The sequence below is a fragment of the Salvia splendens genome, chromosome 20 (genome assembly GCF_004379255.2).
Source record: "Salvia splendens isolate huo1 chromosome 20, SspV2, whole genome shotgun sequence".
In the NCBI taxonomy this organism is placed as follows: Eukaryota; Viridiplantae; Streptophyta; class Magnoliopsida; order Lamiales; family Lamiaceae; genus Salvia; species Salvia splendens.
Genome location: NC_056051.1, coordinates 22413503 through 22431062, shown reverse-complemented (window position 1 = coordinate 22431062; position 17560 = coordinate 22413503). Strand labels below are relative to the sequence as shown.

The window sequence follows — 17560 nt, the reverse complement described above, 5'->3', positions numbered from 1 at the left end:
TTATAGTTTGTCCACATACCATTGTAGCATAACTTTCTTAATCTTTGTAACAAAACAAATTTGTCACTTTTATTTGGACTATGAGAGAAAAATATTAGGATCAATTCAAAATTCAAATAAACAATTTTCTGAAAATATAGGAGTACTAATTTTTTTAAAAATAAATTCAGAATTCACATCCATTTTTCTTCCTTTGATCATCAACCCATGTTTATGTAATTCATTTTTCATTTCTCAAAATCATCAGCCCAAATAAAATTAATTAAACGAGAACCCACGGAAAATAACCCTTAAAACGACGACGTTGAGTTTCATATAGCTACTAAACGTCGACGTATTGGCTACATATATATTGTAGTTCACAGCAACGACTTGAGAATTCGGTAGTTTTCGATTGCAGTCTGCAGCTCTACAGATCTGAGCTTCGCCGCCGGTTTTGCAATTCCTCTACGATCAAAGTAAGAAACCTAAATTTCTCACTTTTAATTTCTCAATTCATTCGGAATTATCGATTTTTTAAAGTTCGCATTCATGTTTGCAAGGAAATTTTGACATTAAATTGCGATTCCTTGATCTGATCACTGAATTGAGTGCATGCTTTTATGTGGTTTGGGATATCTTGTCTATGATGAACTTGAGCTTCTTGTTTGTTAATTTACTATTTTGCGTATCAATTTACAGATCCATTGACTTGAGGAGTTGCCTTAGCAGATCATTTTTGTTCTTAAAAAGTACTTTTCGAAAGTTTTTATTATCTGCGGATGAATCCAAGGTTTTTTAATATTTGGTCGATCTGTTATAATTTCATTGTTTGGAGGATGAAATGGAAAATTACACAAAATTCACATTCTCATTTGAGCAAAGAAAACATAAATAGTTAGAGGAAAGGTGATTATAGGCAACAAAGATTAATTGATTCGACTTCATATTGTAAATTGTGATCCTAAAAGTGTCTCCTTAATAAATTGCTTTGGTATTACTGAGGAGTTTTTTGCCTTCGGTTCAGATCCTTTGGACCATTAAAAGTTTTCCTCGAGGTAGGTGGAAAAGGCTTGACTTTTGAAGAAGTTAAAATTTTCATGAAAAAACTGTCACCTGCCCACCATTCGCTTCATTACTGGATTCTTTATTTACTTTTACCCTGTAAATTGGTCAATGTGAATAAGTGTAAATGAGGGATACTAGTTTGTTTTGGGCAGGCTTCTGAATGTGTTTAGGATCATTGGGACCCTTTTGTTAGTTATAAAATGTACATGGTTGGTATAAAGCAACTGACACTTTTATACATTTTGTGTTTCTTGTGGAAAGTGGAGAAGACATTCATGAAATTAATCATAGATGAGTTTGCTGATTATAAGAATGAAAGGGAAGTCATTTGGAAACTGTGAATCAGTCGAAGCAAATGGATGATAAGTAGTACTCCCTCCGTCCCACAAGAATATGCACTATTTCCTTTTTGGTCTGTCCCACAAGAATATGCACTTTCCAATTTTAGAAACTCTTTTCTCTCTAATGTGGTGGGACCCATTCCCCACTAACAATACTTTAATTACTTTTTCTCTCTACGTCTCTCTTTCTTTACCAATTTTGCATTAAAACCCGTGTCGTACGCAAAGTGCATATTCTTTGGGGACGGAGGGAGTATGGTATATTAGTCTATTTTTTCCATCAAAATGTTAATAGTAATATAGATGTTAGAACCAGTTTGTTTTTCAAGGTTGTGTCTTCGTGTTTTTGCAAATTGTCAATGGTAGTAAGGGATCTTGATTCTCGAGGAGTACTAATGGAATATGACTGTTACCAATCTTTGTAACAGATGATTGATGATCAAGACCTGGGCTTCTTTGCCAATTTTCTTGGTATTTTCATATTTGTTCTGGTGATTGCCTACCACTATGTGACAGCGGACCCAAAATTCGAGGGCAACTGAAGATTCATTCTCAACATACCAATGCATAGATTTGCGGGAGTATGATTGTCATGTGGTGGGTTAAATTTTGGACAGAGATACGTATGATGTAGTACTACTTTTTATATGATGAGACAATTAATTTTAGCCTTACTGCTAATCAATGGATAATCTTTGATAATAGACTACTCAGAAAGATCTTCACACTTAGCTCTCCATAGTGTTGAATTTTTCTTGTTGCGTATGTGATTCTTGTTTTAAAGGTTTTTCGGTATCCTTATCTGCATTCTGAGTAGTTATGGTGGCATTTGTCTGGCAGATTCAATCTACGTATCTTATGTTTTAGCGTCATTTTCCCTTATTTGGGTTTTCAGCCAGCAGCCTACTATGACAGAAGTAGACGTGTATCGCTCGAGCGCGATTAGGGCCTCCGGGCTGGAGATGAAGTCTGAATTTAATCTTGATCTTGTAATGTCTAATTTCTTCATTCTAGTTACTTCACTTCTACACTGAGAGTGTAGTGTGTGTGAGTGTGGAACTATAAAAACACAAAAGGACTCTATGTTCATCGCCAAAGCAAAAAATTTGCAACTTTAGAAGGCTCACAGATTTATAGCATATAATTCACATTATAGACAAGTACATCGGCATTTCAAGCATGCCTTAGTTTTCTTCCACAAAACATATATCATATATACGTTACATAAATACACGTATATATAATATTAATAATAATTCAACAATTTATTTGGTTCTTGGGCTGGCGGCTACGGCAGCACTTCTACAGCCGAGGCTATTCTGCCTCCTCCCTTTGCCAACCGAGTTGTCATTTCTGCTGTTTTTAGGCGTAACGGGCCACTGCCCGTTCGTGATGGCCATATCCCTCAAATTTTGAATGCTTTCGAACGTTTCGATAATCGCAGGCATTTTGGGCCTGTCCTTCGGGTTCAAGCTCACGCATTGTTGGGCCAAAAGGCCCATTTCCCTAGCCACCCTAACAGAGTATTGGCCTGCAAATCTTGGGTCCATTATACACCGCATTTTCCGACTGCTCGTCAAATAGGGCCGGGTCCAATCCACTAAGCTTTGCTCGTGTTCGGCCCGGCTCCTGTCCATTGCTCTTCGGCCCGTTAAAAATTCTAGTAGAACCACTCCAAAACTGTAGATGTCGCTTTTTGTGGTTAGGTGACCTGCACCAAAGTTTATTTTGTAAATTATCTTGAACACAAAAATTATTTCATTTTTTAAAGCTTTTTGATGAAAATGAAAATTAGAAAATTACCGGTGTTGACGTATTCAGGAGCCGCGTAACCGTATGTCCCCATCACACGAGTGGTGACATGAGTGTTTGAACCTTCCGGTCCCATTTTAGCTAGTCCGAAATCAGATAATTTAGCATTGAAATCCTACAAAAATATAAAATAAATATTAGTAATAGTTGTTTATGGTCATTCAGATAGAGATAGTAAATACATACCGAATCAAGTAAAATATTAGAGGCCTTAAAGTCGCGGTAAATGACTGGTTTCTCAGCACCGTGTAGGAAAGCAAGGCCTTTGGCTGCGCCTATAGCAATCTTCAACCTTGTTGCCCATGGCAAACAAACCGACATTCCTATACATAATTCACACACCAAAATTTAACAAAATTAGTTATGAACATTTTTGCAATTATAGTGTTAAACTTATGGAAAAAAAGTGTGTTGTTACTTTTGAATAGATGATTTTCCAAGCTTCCACGTGGCATGAACTCATATACAAGAAGCCTTTCTTCATCTTCACAGCAGTACCCAATCAACTTAACCAAATTGGGATGCCTCAACTGCCCAAGAAATATAACCTCGGCCTTCAAACACCCAACAAATTCATAATGTTAGAGTAATATATAATTCATTATTTAATCAAGACATATAAATCAATTTTTGCATGTGGCTAGCTAGAAGCATCTTTTTCGAATAGATAATGACAATCAAACAAAGTATAGCACGCCAATAATTCAAACCAAGCTAATACAAAATTATTGTATACATATATTGAATTTCTTTAAAGAAAAAAAATATTAGTAATATCTAGATGTATAAAAACTAAATTAGAAATCACGAAGTTTGTCGTGCGCCTCTTCGGAAACTAAACTATAAAGGGCAAATTCTGGTCTATTGTGCGCTTTTCAAAAACTAAATTATAAAGGGAAAATTCTGATATGTCGTGCACTTTTCGAAAATTGAATTACAAATCACAAAGTTCACTTTTCGCAATCATCTCATCCGTCTCATTGTTGGCGAAATGCGCTAAATTAGCAGCCGATGTTAAGTATGTCACTCACACGTGTATCATCCTAACTTGTCACATCATCGTGTATTTCACAAGAAACGAGACGAACAAAATAATTACAAAAAATTGAAAACATCATGATTCATAATTCAATTTTCTTACTACCCAAAATTCGACCATCTTTCGTGATTTAAAAACTTACGAGCCATTCGCGGTGGCCTTGGAGGCCTTCGATATTGAGCAGCTTGACCGCAGCCGGCTGAGCTTTCAGGCCGGGTTTGAGGCCCTCCTCCAAATAGCCCTTGTGGACCCTACCGAACCCTCCCTCTCCGAGGAGGAAATGGGCGGCGAAGTTCTGCGTGGCGCCGCGGAGCTCGCTGAGCTGGAAGTCGTGCAGGTCACCCGCGAACGTCTGCGCCAGGTCCTCGTTGAGCCGGCCCGACGTCGACCTCAGGCTGCTGTCGGAGAAGGACAGCTTCCTGAACGACGGCATCTGCGCCGGCGCCGTCAGATTCTTCGACGAAGAGTTGGACGACGACGGCGGCGGCTTCTTGCTGCTCATGTTGCCGAAGGTGGCACGGTCGTCGGCCGAGCAGCAGTACCGAGCCGTGAAGGGCTTCCACTGCTGCTGCGGCTTCTTCGTTTTCGGATCGATCTTCATTCTTCGATGCTATTATATGTGTGCAGTGTGTATTTTGGGGAGTTGGTTTGGGAGGAAAAAGGGTGTTTCATTCCATGTTATTATAGATATCGATGGATTTTATTGGATGGTTTGTTTATTAATTGTTTTTTTTATTGGATTTTGGATTAATTAATGCAGTGGAATTATTTTAGGAATATCTTCTTTGTTGCAAGAAATGTACTTCTGACGTTCCACTATAATTGAGTCATATTTCCATTTTGGGACGTTACTTCGTTCCACTATAGTAGAGTCATTTTTCCATTTTGAGACATTCTGCCGTAGTTTATTCATTTGAATATATAATAATTAATACATTTTCCATTTTTTACTTATTTTCTACGCATATTAAACATATTTTTTCTAATCTTTGTGTTGAAAAGAAATGTCTTAACTATGGTGGGATGAAAGGAGTACGGTAATGAATTGGCCATGTTTTGAGGGAGTGTGGTAGAAGAAGACATTCTCAAAGTAACTAACTGCTCCAACCACTCTACTAATTAACTAGGGTTTTTATAGTTATGTTTGTTCTAATCTTTGGCTATGGAGATATGTATATAATATGTGAATGAACTTTTATTAATTTCGTCATTTTGTCTTATAGGAAGTGTCTTGATGCAGAATGTTAGTGACATGATGGGTATCGTTTGGGTGAAGTGTCGTCGTCTACAAGAATAACCTTGACTTAGGGTAGGGTATAAGTTTTTGGTTTAATTATCCACAAAATTTATTTTTATTTTTGTAGCTTTAAAACGACGCCGTTTTGCTATCCACATTCGTCACGTTAATATATGTATGTTACCAAAATTTTACATGTGCGTGCAAACCCACCATTCTGGAAAAAAATCTTCGTTGGACAGTCTCAAATTGTTGAAACATTGTAAATATTTACGTACTCCTATTATTTATATTTTGAAACATTGCTATCCACATTCGTCACGTTAAGGAAGCTTCTTCTGCATCCCTTTATTATTTTTTATTTATAAGATATGTTTTAAATGTGCACAATGAGGAACGAGTAAGTAATAATACAAGGACTATTAATAAAACGGGCATGGGATGCCGTTGATGAATATAATTCCAAATATAAACGTATTTATGACACCACCCACATATATAATTCTCTGGTGTAAATAATTAATTTAGTTTTCCTATAATTTTATAGCACATATATACCTCATTAATTTTGTTATTTTGTAGCAACACCTCAATATAAATTAATATATGGGAGCAGTTAGAGAAATGAGGGCACAAGTGACGCTGGGTATTGCACTTTCCAACTCCACCATAACAACCAAACCCTTGCAATTGGTTGCTCTAATTCTCAAGTACAATTTTTGCCCAATACACGTACATTTGTCTAAGTTTAGATCAAACTTTTACTTAAATATATACATACAAGCAATTTTCATATTTCCGATGATATATAAGAATATTAAACATACATACTCTCACCAAATTCTGGTTCAATATATCAGTTTTAAAATCTCACCATAAATTATGGTATATATTATTAATTTATTCTGATTTTAACCAATCAAGATTTCAGTCATAGCTTGATGACCTAAACTAAAGCAAACAAATAAAATTATTTGATTTAGTGATATACACTATTGTTTCGTTGCCTACAATGTGACGTCATTTTGATTGACGTTCGATATTACCGCGTAAGTAAGTTGTCTTCCCCAAGGGCCCCCACACTCCAACCCGATAGAGTAGTGAGAGGTCAATCACGGTCTAGGACTTGGTGCATGCGCACAAGGAGATCACACTGCAACTGTCGAGATTCAAACCTACAACCTTATACTCGATTGTCTCCTTGAAAACCAGCTAAGCTACCCATGCAAGCAAGTTACATTTACTTTTGTCGGGGTAAACACATTGCAATTCTATATTTGATATATACACTGTTAAAAATATACTAGTATGTAATTGTAAGGTACAAAGCATAAACTATACACATGAGCGCACTATGGTCAATAAGTGAAATTCTGTCAAAAATCAAAGTAAATCTCAGCCCTTGAACCCTTAGATTGGATGGTTGTAATAAGTTACAATATTAGATTGAAATGCTATATTATGTTACTAAAATAGTACATTATTAGTTAAGTTACATTATCAGATGACATGTGACATTAATCTGACCATTAGATCACAAGATCCAATGAATTACACGTGTTTTGATTTTGAACACTATTTAACTTATGAATCTGAATACATCCCATTATACATATATACAATGTATAAGCATATATAATGCATGTACTATATAATAACGTCTGGGATCAATTTTATGAAATGCGAAGACAAAAGAAGGAGAATCTTGACCTTACGACATCCCGTGATCTTCACATTTGATATTTATGACCATACATAATATCTTTGGTTAAAGACAGAAGATTCTTGCTATAAACAAATTTGCAAAAATTTTAATTTTAATTTTATTTTATTTTATTTTGTAGTCAATCTTGGCTACCTATGGTTTGAGCCACTCTAAGTAGTTCATATTCCGCGTAAACGTGCTGAAAATTGTTGCAAGAGGGTGATAGATAAATTAAAACGACCTACCCATAATTGAAGGAGTCTATTTGTAATTACGTTTGGTATATAATTTTCACATATATATACATTTATTTATTGAAAAAGTAAGACACATTTGTCATTTGTGTTGGAGCGTGCACCAAACGTTTGCTTATATAGTTCATTTAATTAGAAAATAAATTATATATGTACCAAAATTGAGAAGGAATCACATTGTTTAGGTATTCTCACTCGATACTACTCCATGTTAGTATTTTGATTTAAAAAAATGTTTGTGAGCTCACTGCTTATCATAATAATTCCTCTATAAAATGCTCCTTCAGCCCCCAATTAATTAGGACATTTTTCTTAAACACAATAAGTCAAAAAAGAATAAAATAAATAAGTAAAGTCAAATAATAAAGTAAATAGACGACAACAGTGTCTCGAAAAAAATATAAATCGATTAATTTGTGACATTTTTAGTTTGGTCATATAGTATTTGCTGATCAGTCGTGAATATCCGTGAGGAATTTTTATTATTGGGCCACAGGGCCTTTTAAACCACTTGTAACATATTGCGTTGGGTCAGCCCAAAATAGAACTCAGGCTAAAATGAGAACCAATGTCAGGATAGTGTTAAAATGCAAACTCTACCTATTGTACAAACTCCAACCTATGATCTTGAGCGTTATTTTTCTATTCATCCCTTAGATCCTTTATTCTTCTTAATATGGGCCGTTAGATCTCATTCATCAACGGTCCAGATGATCTGCATTATTACACTATAATGGTGCATTATTAGTCGGTGTGCATTATTCAATTGAAAATCTGCATTATTACACTATAATGGTGCATTATTAGTCGGTGTGCATTATTCAACTGGAAATCTGCATTATTAAATGACACGTGACACCAATCTAACCATCGGATGACAAAATCGTGGGGCTGAGATTAAAAAAAACAAAGAACAAGAGATACAAAAAGGAAATGAATACATCCCTATATATATATGTGTGCGCGTGTGTGTGTGTGTTTTACCACTATCACACGTTTCCACCTTTCATAAATCTGAGAGAGAAAATAGAGAATAAACCGAGTTAGAGAGGAGAGTTTTCGGCCATCTAAGAAGGTAATCACCGATCAATTCTCAGCAATGGACTCCTTGCATTCATTTAGGATAACTCTGAATCACAGTGCTCTATACAAAGTTTCAATCTTTAACTTTAGCCCTTTGTCTCAAGTGAAAATTTAATCCTCCGGGAACATCTCGAAATCGATTAGGAGAATTAGAATTTGAATGTTTTAGGGGGAAAAGAATCGAGAGTGAGAGAGGAGCAGGGCATGTGATGTGAGGTACAAGAGAGAGAAAGGGAATATAATGAAGAAGACGTTTTGGTGTTTGGGAGTATTTAAATTAAATTCATTTAGCTAGTTTATATTAAGAGAGAGAGGCGTAGGTGGATGGGAGCATATGTACAATTTCTTTCCTTTTCTTTAGTTTTAAGTTTTTGGGACACTTTAATTTACTTTTTATGTGTGGTTAATTAATTTATGCTAGTGGATTAAATATTTTGCGAAGCTGATGTCGTGCCGAGTTAGTTTTAAAATACGAGAATATGGAAATCATTCTAAGAGGGCTTTTCTAAAAGGAGATGAATAAAATGAGGACACAATCCATGCTTTCTAATTAGATGTTTTCTTGAGTTTGATGAGTCTATTATTTTTATTTCAAAAGGGCTTTCTTTTGCAAGCGAGTTAAAGGCGAAGTGAGAATTTTCAAGTTAAGAATATAAAGCAAACGAGGTGGGCTTTTCTATCATACATTATATGTGGGCTTACTTTTAAATTTACGCAATATCTTTCAAGTATGAGCTATGTGCTTAAATTCCAAATATGTTGTGTCATGCCGTATTTTATTTTTGAGGATGTGCCTATCTGATCGCTTAGTGGGGAGTGAGTCCCTACTATGAGTTTAATCGAATTCGGGTTTATTTAGGGAGTGAGCCATACTTTTGAGCGAGAAAATATTTTGGTGACTTGGCCTTTTATAAAACCCTGAGTTCACTCTTAAATGCTGACACAATATTTTATGAAAATTATTTTGGCATGTGTTCACTGTGTACATCAAGTACTCAGCCCTGCATATATTTTAAAAATGTGCAGGTTGAGCTGTGATGAGCATGGTGGGTGTTGAGCAAGACTGCTGAAGAAAATTAAGTGTTCAGAATGTGTCATGTCTTGAATGTTTCCGCTGAATGTTGTTTCTTTTGAGTTGTCAATTGTTGAGATGATACTCTAATTGTATTCGAGTTATTTCTATTATATCGAGCTTTGGTCGAGTTTTGTTGTTTTTCTCATTTCTTTCCTGCATCTTTAACCCTCCCCTAGTCGCGATCAACCGTGTTTTCTATCCTTAGAAAATGCGGGTGTGACAAAATTATAATTTGATTAGCACACAACCCATGTAAGGCTAACCTGTGGATTGATCTATGTGCAACTGTTGTCTATTGTTCCGTTTGTTTGACATCTAATTTAATATTTTATTGGTGATTTTTATAATATAAATAACTAAACAAAAAATAACCTGTTGTACGAAATATTTAAAACATGCTTTAAAATTTTCAAAAATTTATATTTATTTTATTTATTCAAATTTTAGATTAGTATTTAGTCATGTTGAATTTAAGCATATATTTCAAAATCATCATAATTAAATGATAATTAGGGTTAGGGTTGAATATTTATTTATAACCCAATAAAAATCGTAATTTGATCAGCTGCATCAGATTAGCCCGCAGCTTGAGTAGGGTTAGCCTGATTCCCGCTGGACTGTTAACATCCCTCAAATTGATAAGTAGGGTGGATAATTTTCTTTAATTTTAAAATTTTATTATGAATACTAAATATGATCCATAATATTATAACAAAATTGTTTAGTGAAATAAAGATTATTAAATCAATGATTTTGACAGTGTGAACTCCAATTTGTTCCTATAAATATAGTTTCGATTCTAGCTTTCTAAATACTCCGACAAATACATTTTCAAATAATACTGAAATATTTTTATTTTGTAGGAGTTTCTTCTTTGAAACCAAGCAATTGGAAACCAAGCCAATTAAAAACACTTTCGCCAAATTTATAAGGGAGCGTTCATTTTTCAATTGATAAAATAGAAGATTGGAATATTTTATCCTCATTAATTATTAGAATTTCTCTCTCTAATCTCACATTTTCAATGGGATAAGAATCAAACAAAACAAATTCAAATTATATGAATTGTCACGGGCCAGGATAGACCAACACTCCAATTTTCCGAAGCAATAACCTATAATAATGTTTTATCTATATTCAGACTAATCCTCAGAAAATACCAAGATAAGTTATTATTATTTATTTATTAATGTTAAGAACTCACATTTTCCCTACTACTTAAATTACTCCTGTGAGTGAATAGAATGTTGTAAACAAATAAGTAAATTTCGCTTATAATGTATGGTAATTTGCATTTACATCTTCAAGATCTTCGAATCAACAAATCGATAAAATTCCTTACTTATATAGTTTATTACCATTATGCATTGATTTTATTTTTCAAAGAACACCACACATCCAAAATCCAAATACTCTTCAGCAGCATCTTCTAGTTTAAAAACTCAACAAATATAAACTAATTAAAGAAAAGTTTCCACCATTAAAATAAAAGAATTCAATAATGAAGACACATTTGAAGTCCTTGTATTATAAACTATGAAAACGGCATATCATGAAAACTTCATTAATTTTGAGTTTAATGAAATAATTCAATAATGAAGACACATTTGAAGTCCTTTTATAATAAACTATGAAAACGGTATATGTTAAACTTCATTGATTTTGAAAAACCTTTATGAAGTACAACTTAGTAGAGAAAATAAATAAACATAATATAATAAAAATATACATTTTAATTAGGTAGTTTTGGTCATATAACTGCAATATATAGTTTGTTTGGTATCATTGGAGCCGAGTGGATTTAAGAATTAAAGTCTTTATTTGAAAATCCATGGTTTAATAACGCAAATATGTTTAGATTTGAAATTGAATTTCAATTCCAAATCTTATCAATTCCACAATTTGAATTCTATAACTAAATTGAATACTTATTTGAGATTTTGAATAGTTGTAAAAATCGAGCACCTCCAAAACATACACCACACCCAACACCATACACACTGCACACGCAATTCACACATTGTACACGCACATGGAGTACTACATACACTCCATGCGCACACGCAATGCACACTCGTACAAGCAACTAAAAAAATATAAAAAAAGATCATGTATAATGCGTAACATCGGTAAAAACACATTAAGAAATTATTCAACTACAAATCAATCGGTATCAAATGGAGTAGTATTATTTAAAATTTTGACTTATCAAACAATAATTTGAAACTGAACTAGAATATATAACTTCAAATTATAGAATTCCGATTCCAATTCTAGTTCGATGATTCGAAAAGCTTTCAAAACTCTTAACCCCTCATTACTTCGGTCTCCTCTTCAAACCAAAGCTGTAACCCTTCTTCATTCCCATCTTCAAAGCTGCATTCTCTCTCTCTTCCATGGATTCCTTCACCACTCTCTCATGCTCCTTTATTGGGAAAAAACCCTCTTCCCCATAGATATTTTCTTCCATCCCATAATCTCCATAATAAGTAGCAATTCCACAGCTTTTCTCACTTTGCTTTTGATCTTCCACTCTTCTCCTACTTCTTCTCCACAACCAAAAACATGAAGATCCAAACTCACCCATATATGCAACAAATCTTTTTGTATTTTATAATTTTGGTAAAAATAAACTAGCTATATTTTGAGAAGTGATTTTGATGTATAATATATATACACACTGGGATTGGGGTGAGGGGTCGGTGGATAACAGTAGATCTGTTGATTTTGTGTGAAATTAATTATATATGATCGCTTTATTGAACAAAAATCACAGACTTGCTATGCAAATATTTATTGTTTGCAGCTGTTGCATTCTATTGTATTTAATTGTATCGCTTCAATTTCTAGATTTTCTTCTCGTGTTCGAATCACATCTATAGTGTCATCATTTATAGCATGTAATTTACTAATTTATGTGATCGACTTAAGAAGTGGGGAAAATAGAGATTTTCAAATGCTATAAAGAAAAATTAATGTGTATGAGAAAATTAAGGGTGGGACATTTTGGATCTAGATTTCTTAATTTTGAGTAATTATATTATTCCAAATTATACGTAATTACGTACCGTTTAATTTGCATATAATGCATGTACTACATATTATAAGTCCTGTCGTTATATGGCGTTTTGTTAAACTCAATCATTTGCAATTTTTTTATGGAAATTAAATGTGGTATTTATATATATACTTGTAGTACCTTGCTACTTGAGCTTAAAATTTATATTTGATTAATCAATTTGCAGTCTGTGGATTAAGGTATCAATTTGAGTTGGGAAATTGATGCTTGAATTCGAGGTTTAAATGTTTAATCATGTCTGATGATTTCAATTTTCAGAGTCAAAATTTATGTATTAAAATTTCGATTTGTCGGACATCAAAGGGATTGCAGACTATGACTAATCGATTGCCATTGACTTTGACGTATATAAAAGAGGAAAATTGATTTTTTCTAAAGGATAAAATTGTTAAATTAATTTTGCTAATTTGTAACTTGGCATACACAGTTGACTTTTTCGCTTATGATAGAATAGAATGGTTAAAAAAATTACTCTACTAATTGTCAAACCTTACCAAAATCAGAAGAGAAATCAGAGGAATTAATGAGGATTACATTACCAAAATCAAGGGAGCAATTACAAGGAAAAGATACATAAATCATAGGGAATACTTTGTCTTAGAATAGATTTATATACTACCTAAAATAAAGTGTATCCCTCCCTATAAAAAGGAGATGAATTAGTTGTATCAAGATATAAGAAAATACAAGAAATAAACGTTCCTCTTCTCCCTAAAAGCTTCTGATATGTGTAGCCCTTCCAACTCTCTCGATTACCATCGTTAAGATGGTATCAGAGCAGGTTTTCTCGGGCTTGAGACTCAGAAAACTTTCATCACTGTCTCAAATACCTTTCCCGACCTTCTGAAACCTGCAAAAAACACATCCAAAAACCATGTCAGACTCTGAATCCGAAGACCCACCAAAAACTCCACCAAAAACCAACCAATCAGTAACCCTCTCAGCCGAACAGTTTGCTGAGTTCATGAGATTAAACCTATCTCAGAAAAACCACCCAGATCAGCCTTCATCTATGGAATCATTAGGCGAAATACGCCTAGCCGAGAAGCTTAATGGCGACAATTACCCTCTGTGGGTGAAATTGATGCGAAGGGGGATTCGTGGGAAGGGTCTGGCCTCTCACATTACTGGAGTTACAGACCCTCCCCTACCAACGGATCCGAATTACAACCGATGGCAACAGCGGGATGATTGTTGCTTTAATTGGATTATAAGCAACATCGACGCCAGCCTCATAAACGAGGTCTCCCAATACGAAACAGCCTTCGACTTGTGGGATAGTCTGGCCACAACGTATGGAAGCGGCGCCGACCAGTTCCAGATTTCAGACCTGCACAGGCAAGCGTACACCATCAAACAAGGAGAACTGACATTAGAAAGTCTATGGCAGAAACTTCAAGACCTCTGGATATCAATCGATACCAGGGATCCAAACCCAATGGATACACCGTCAAGCATCGAGAAATACAACCAATACACCCAGAGGCACAGGTTGTACCAATTTGTCTGGGCGTTGGATGATCACCGATACAGCAAGATCAAGAGGGAGATACTAAACATGGACCCTATTCCGTCAGCAAGGAAAGCCTACGGCCTAGTCAGACGGGAATCTGTAAATGAAAAATTGCTCAATCCAGAACCGGGAATCGGTACCGGCCTTGCAGTATTTGACAGAAATCGAACCACACCAACACCAACACCGCAGCATAATCAAGCACAGAGGAATCCAAGCTATCAGAAAGACGAGGACAAGAGCAAATTAGTGTGCACCCATTGTGGAGGAAAAAGACATACCAAGGATACATGCTTCCATATTCATGGATTCCCTGAATGGTGGGAAGAAATGAAACGGGCGAGACAAGCCCGGAATCAAGGCCGAAACGGCGGAGGCAGAGGAGGCGGGAGAGCCTCGGCCGCCGTTGCTCTTGACCGCGTCGCCTACACCGAAAATCCGACGGGCAACAGCGGAGGCAGCGGCGGCAGTGGAGTCAACGCGAGCGGCGGCGGCGAGACCAGACCCAACGCAAATTCTCCGATTGCATCCGTCGCCATGACCAGGACGTGGTCGGAAGGTAACGTGTCACAAATAGAAGAGTATGCCGGTAGGGACGGCAAGGTTGGAGTACCCGGTGGCGCTAGGGTCCCCACGGGCAAGGATCCGGGATCGGCTAGGGTTTCCAATCGAAAGGGGAAGACGGCTAGGGTTCCCCGTTTAAGTGATGATTTTGTCAAAATCACAATCCAAACCCATAAATCTGCCTTATCCCACATCGACCCCCGCCTCCCTTTAATCTCTCAAAGACCCCCCCCCCCCCCGAACTTTCCAAATTCCCAAATTAAACCCCATCCGAAAACTGTCCTCCGAATTCCACCACAAAATTCCCGAAAATTTCAAACTCACCCCCACAGAATACTTTCCTTACAAGACCCACCCCACACTTCCGCTAAATTCCAATTAGACCCCTCACTAGCCAAAACATTGCATATCACACCCCAGCCTTCCATGCTCGTCCAAATTCAGCCCAACATACCATGTCGAAATTCCTTTGATGCCTTAGCCTGTTCCTCTACAACCACTTCTGGACCAAAAGACCCTCACTGGATTTTCGACTGCGGTGCGACAGATACAATTTCATTTGAAGCCTCAGACTTTGTTTCTATTGTCCCTTCAAACAAATCCTATGTTCAAACTGCCAGTGGGGACCTAGCACGCGTTATGGGGGCGGGCACTATAAACATTTCGCCCACTCTTTGCCTACCTAATTGCCTTTTTGTTCCCACGTTATCTCACAAGTTGTTATCAATCAGTCACGTCACTAGAGAACTGAATTGTAAATTACTAATGCAACCACGATTTTGCATACTACAGGATATCAAGACGGGAACGATAGTTGGGCGTGGCACTGAGCAAAGCGGACTGTATTACGTGGATTTGATAGCCCAACAGAGTGCTGCAATGATGCTGACTCCAGGACCGGCAGACAGACAGGCTTGGCTTTGGCATCGTCGGTTAGGGCACCCATCTTTAGGATATTTTCGTATGCTTTTTCCTAAATTAGCTAGTTCTTTAAGCTCTTTTCATTGTGATACTTGTGTGTTGGCCAAAAACCATAGACATTCTTTCAAGTTAAACAATACACGAGTGAAGTCTCCTTTTGCTTTAGTACATTCAGATGTCTGGGGCCCTGCTCCTATTACTGGGGGGCAAGGTTTTCGCTATTTTGTGCTTTTTATCGATGATTACTCCCGCATGACCTGGATCTATTTTTTGAAAAATAAAAATGACGTGTTTGATAAGTTCATAGATTTCTATAACCTTGTTCAAACTCAGTATAAACAGACAATCCAAACTCTTAGATCAGATAATGGGGGGGAATTCGCCAACCATAAAATGCAAGAGTTTTTTAGGATAAAGGGGTTAATCCATCAAACCTCGTGTGCATACAATCCAGAACAAAATGGGGTCGCCGAGCGAAAAAACCGTTACATCCTTGAAATAACCCGAGCTCTCCTAATTGAATCCCAAGTACCCAAATCCTTTTGGCCAGAAGCCATAGCTACCGCGGTCTATCTCATAAACCGTCTCCCCACAGGCATACTTAACTTCAAAACTCCCTTGGACACTTTTTCCCAACACTTTGACATCCCTTCATCCCTGTCCCTTGAACCCAGAGTTTTCGGTTGCTCGGTCTTTGTCCACATCCCGAAACACGAACGCACCAAGTTTGATCCTTGCGCCCTAAAATGTGTCTTCCTCGGCTATGGAAAAAATCAGAAAGGTTACCGCTGCTATGACCCAAAAACCCGAAAAATCCACACCACCATGAATTGTGACTTTGTGGAAGGGGAGTATTTCTACATCCAATCCAGTAGTCAGGGGGAGACATCAGACAATAGTCTAAACAATGACCTCCTAGATTGGCTTCCAGATATCAGAAACCACCAGTTAGGGGGAGAACCACACTCAGGGGAACATCAGACAGGGGGAGAGTCACAGCCAAGTCATGTCACAGACGTTGGTCCACCTGAGGAAGTTAGCAACACCGCCGGGCCGTCTCCTCCCGTAATACAGAACGAAGAACAAAGTGACACTGACCAGCCGTCAGTCCCGTCTTCGATTCCTGAGGTAAACAGTTCAGAATTTGACAATATATCCTCGGAATACACTTACAATGATAGGGGCACTAATGAGGAATGTGGAGTAAGTGGAGATATAGGAGACTCATACGAGTTGCCTCCGAGAAGAACAAGAGGAGTCCCTCCGCGACGGTACTCACCAGACTGGAAAGGAAAGAAGGCAAAATATGCAGTATCCAACATTGCTCACAGTCACCTGTCAGAAATGGCCAGGGCCTTCGAGGCTGCCCTATATGAGGAAGAAGATATCCCACAGTCCTTTGAGGAGGCCAGCAAACACAAACACTGGAGAGAAGCCATGAAAAAGGAGATAGACGCCCTAGTGAACAATGACACTTGGGAGAAATGTACACTACCAAAAGGGAAGAAACCAGTTGGATGTCGGTGGATCTTCACCATAAAGAGAAGAGCAGATGGTTCAATCGAGAGGTACAAGGCAAGGCTCGTGGCTAAAGGATACACTCAAGTATATGGAGTGGACTATGAAGACACATTCTCCCCAGTTGCTAAAATGGAAACCGTGAGGACACTACTATCAGTAGCAGCGTGCAAAGACTGGGCACTCCACCAGTTCGATGTAACCAACGCATTTCTTCATGGAGAGCTAGAACAGAACAAGGAGGTATATATAGAGGTTCCACCAGGTTTCTCCGAAGAATTTGGGGAAGAAGAGGTGTGCAGATTGCGAAAAACTTTGTACGGTTTGAAGCAGTCCCCACGAGTTTGGTTTGGAAGATTCTGCCAGGCTATG

At 37.0% G+C, this 17560-nt stretch overlaps 1 protein-coding gene across 1 annotated transcript; it reads right to left on the bottom strand.

Moving 5' to 3' along the window:
* Positions 1 to 2592: 2592 nt before the first annotated feature.
* On the bottom strand, positions 2593 to 4882 carry LOC121780946 (probable serine/threonine-protein kinase PBL15). Its single transcript, XM_042178608.1, has 5 exons — positions 4382 to 4882; positions 3619 to 3754; positions 3387 to 3523; positions 3192 to 3315; positions 2593 to 3099 (listed from the first exon to the last, which is right to left on the bottom strand). The coding sequence occupies exons 1-5, from the start codon at positions 4838 to 4840 to the stop codon at positions 2654 to 2656; spliced, it is 1302 nt and encodes a 433-aa protein (XP_042034542.1). The 5' UTR covers positions 4841 to 4882; the 3' UTR covers positions 2593 to 2653.
* Between the last annotated feature and the right edge of the window lie 12678 nt (positions 4883 to 17560).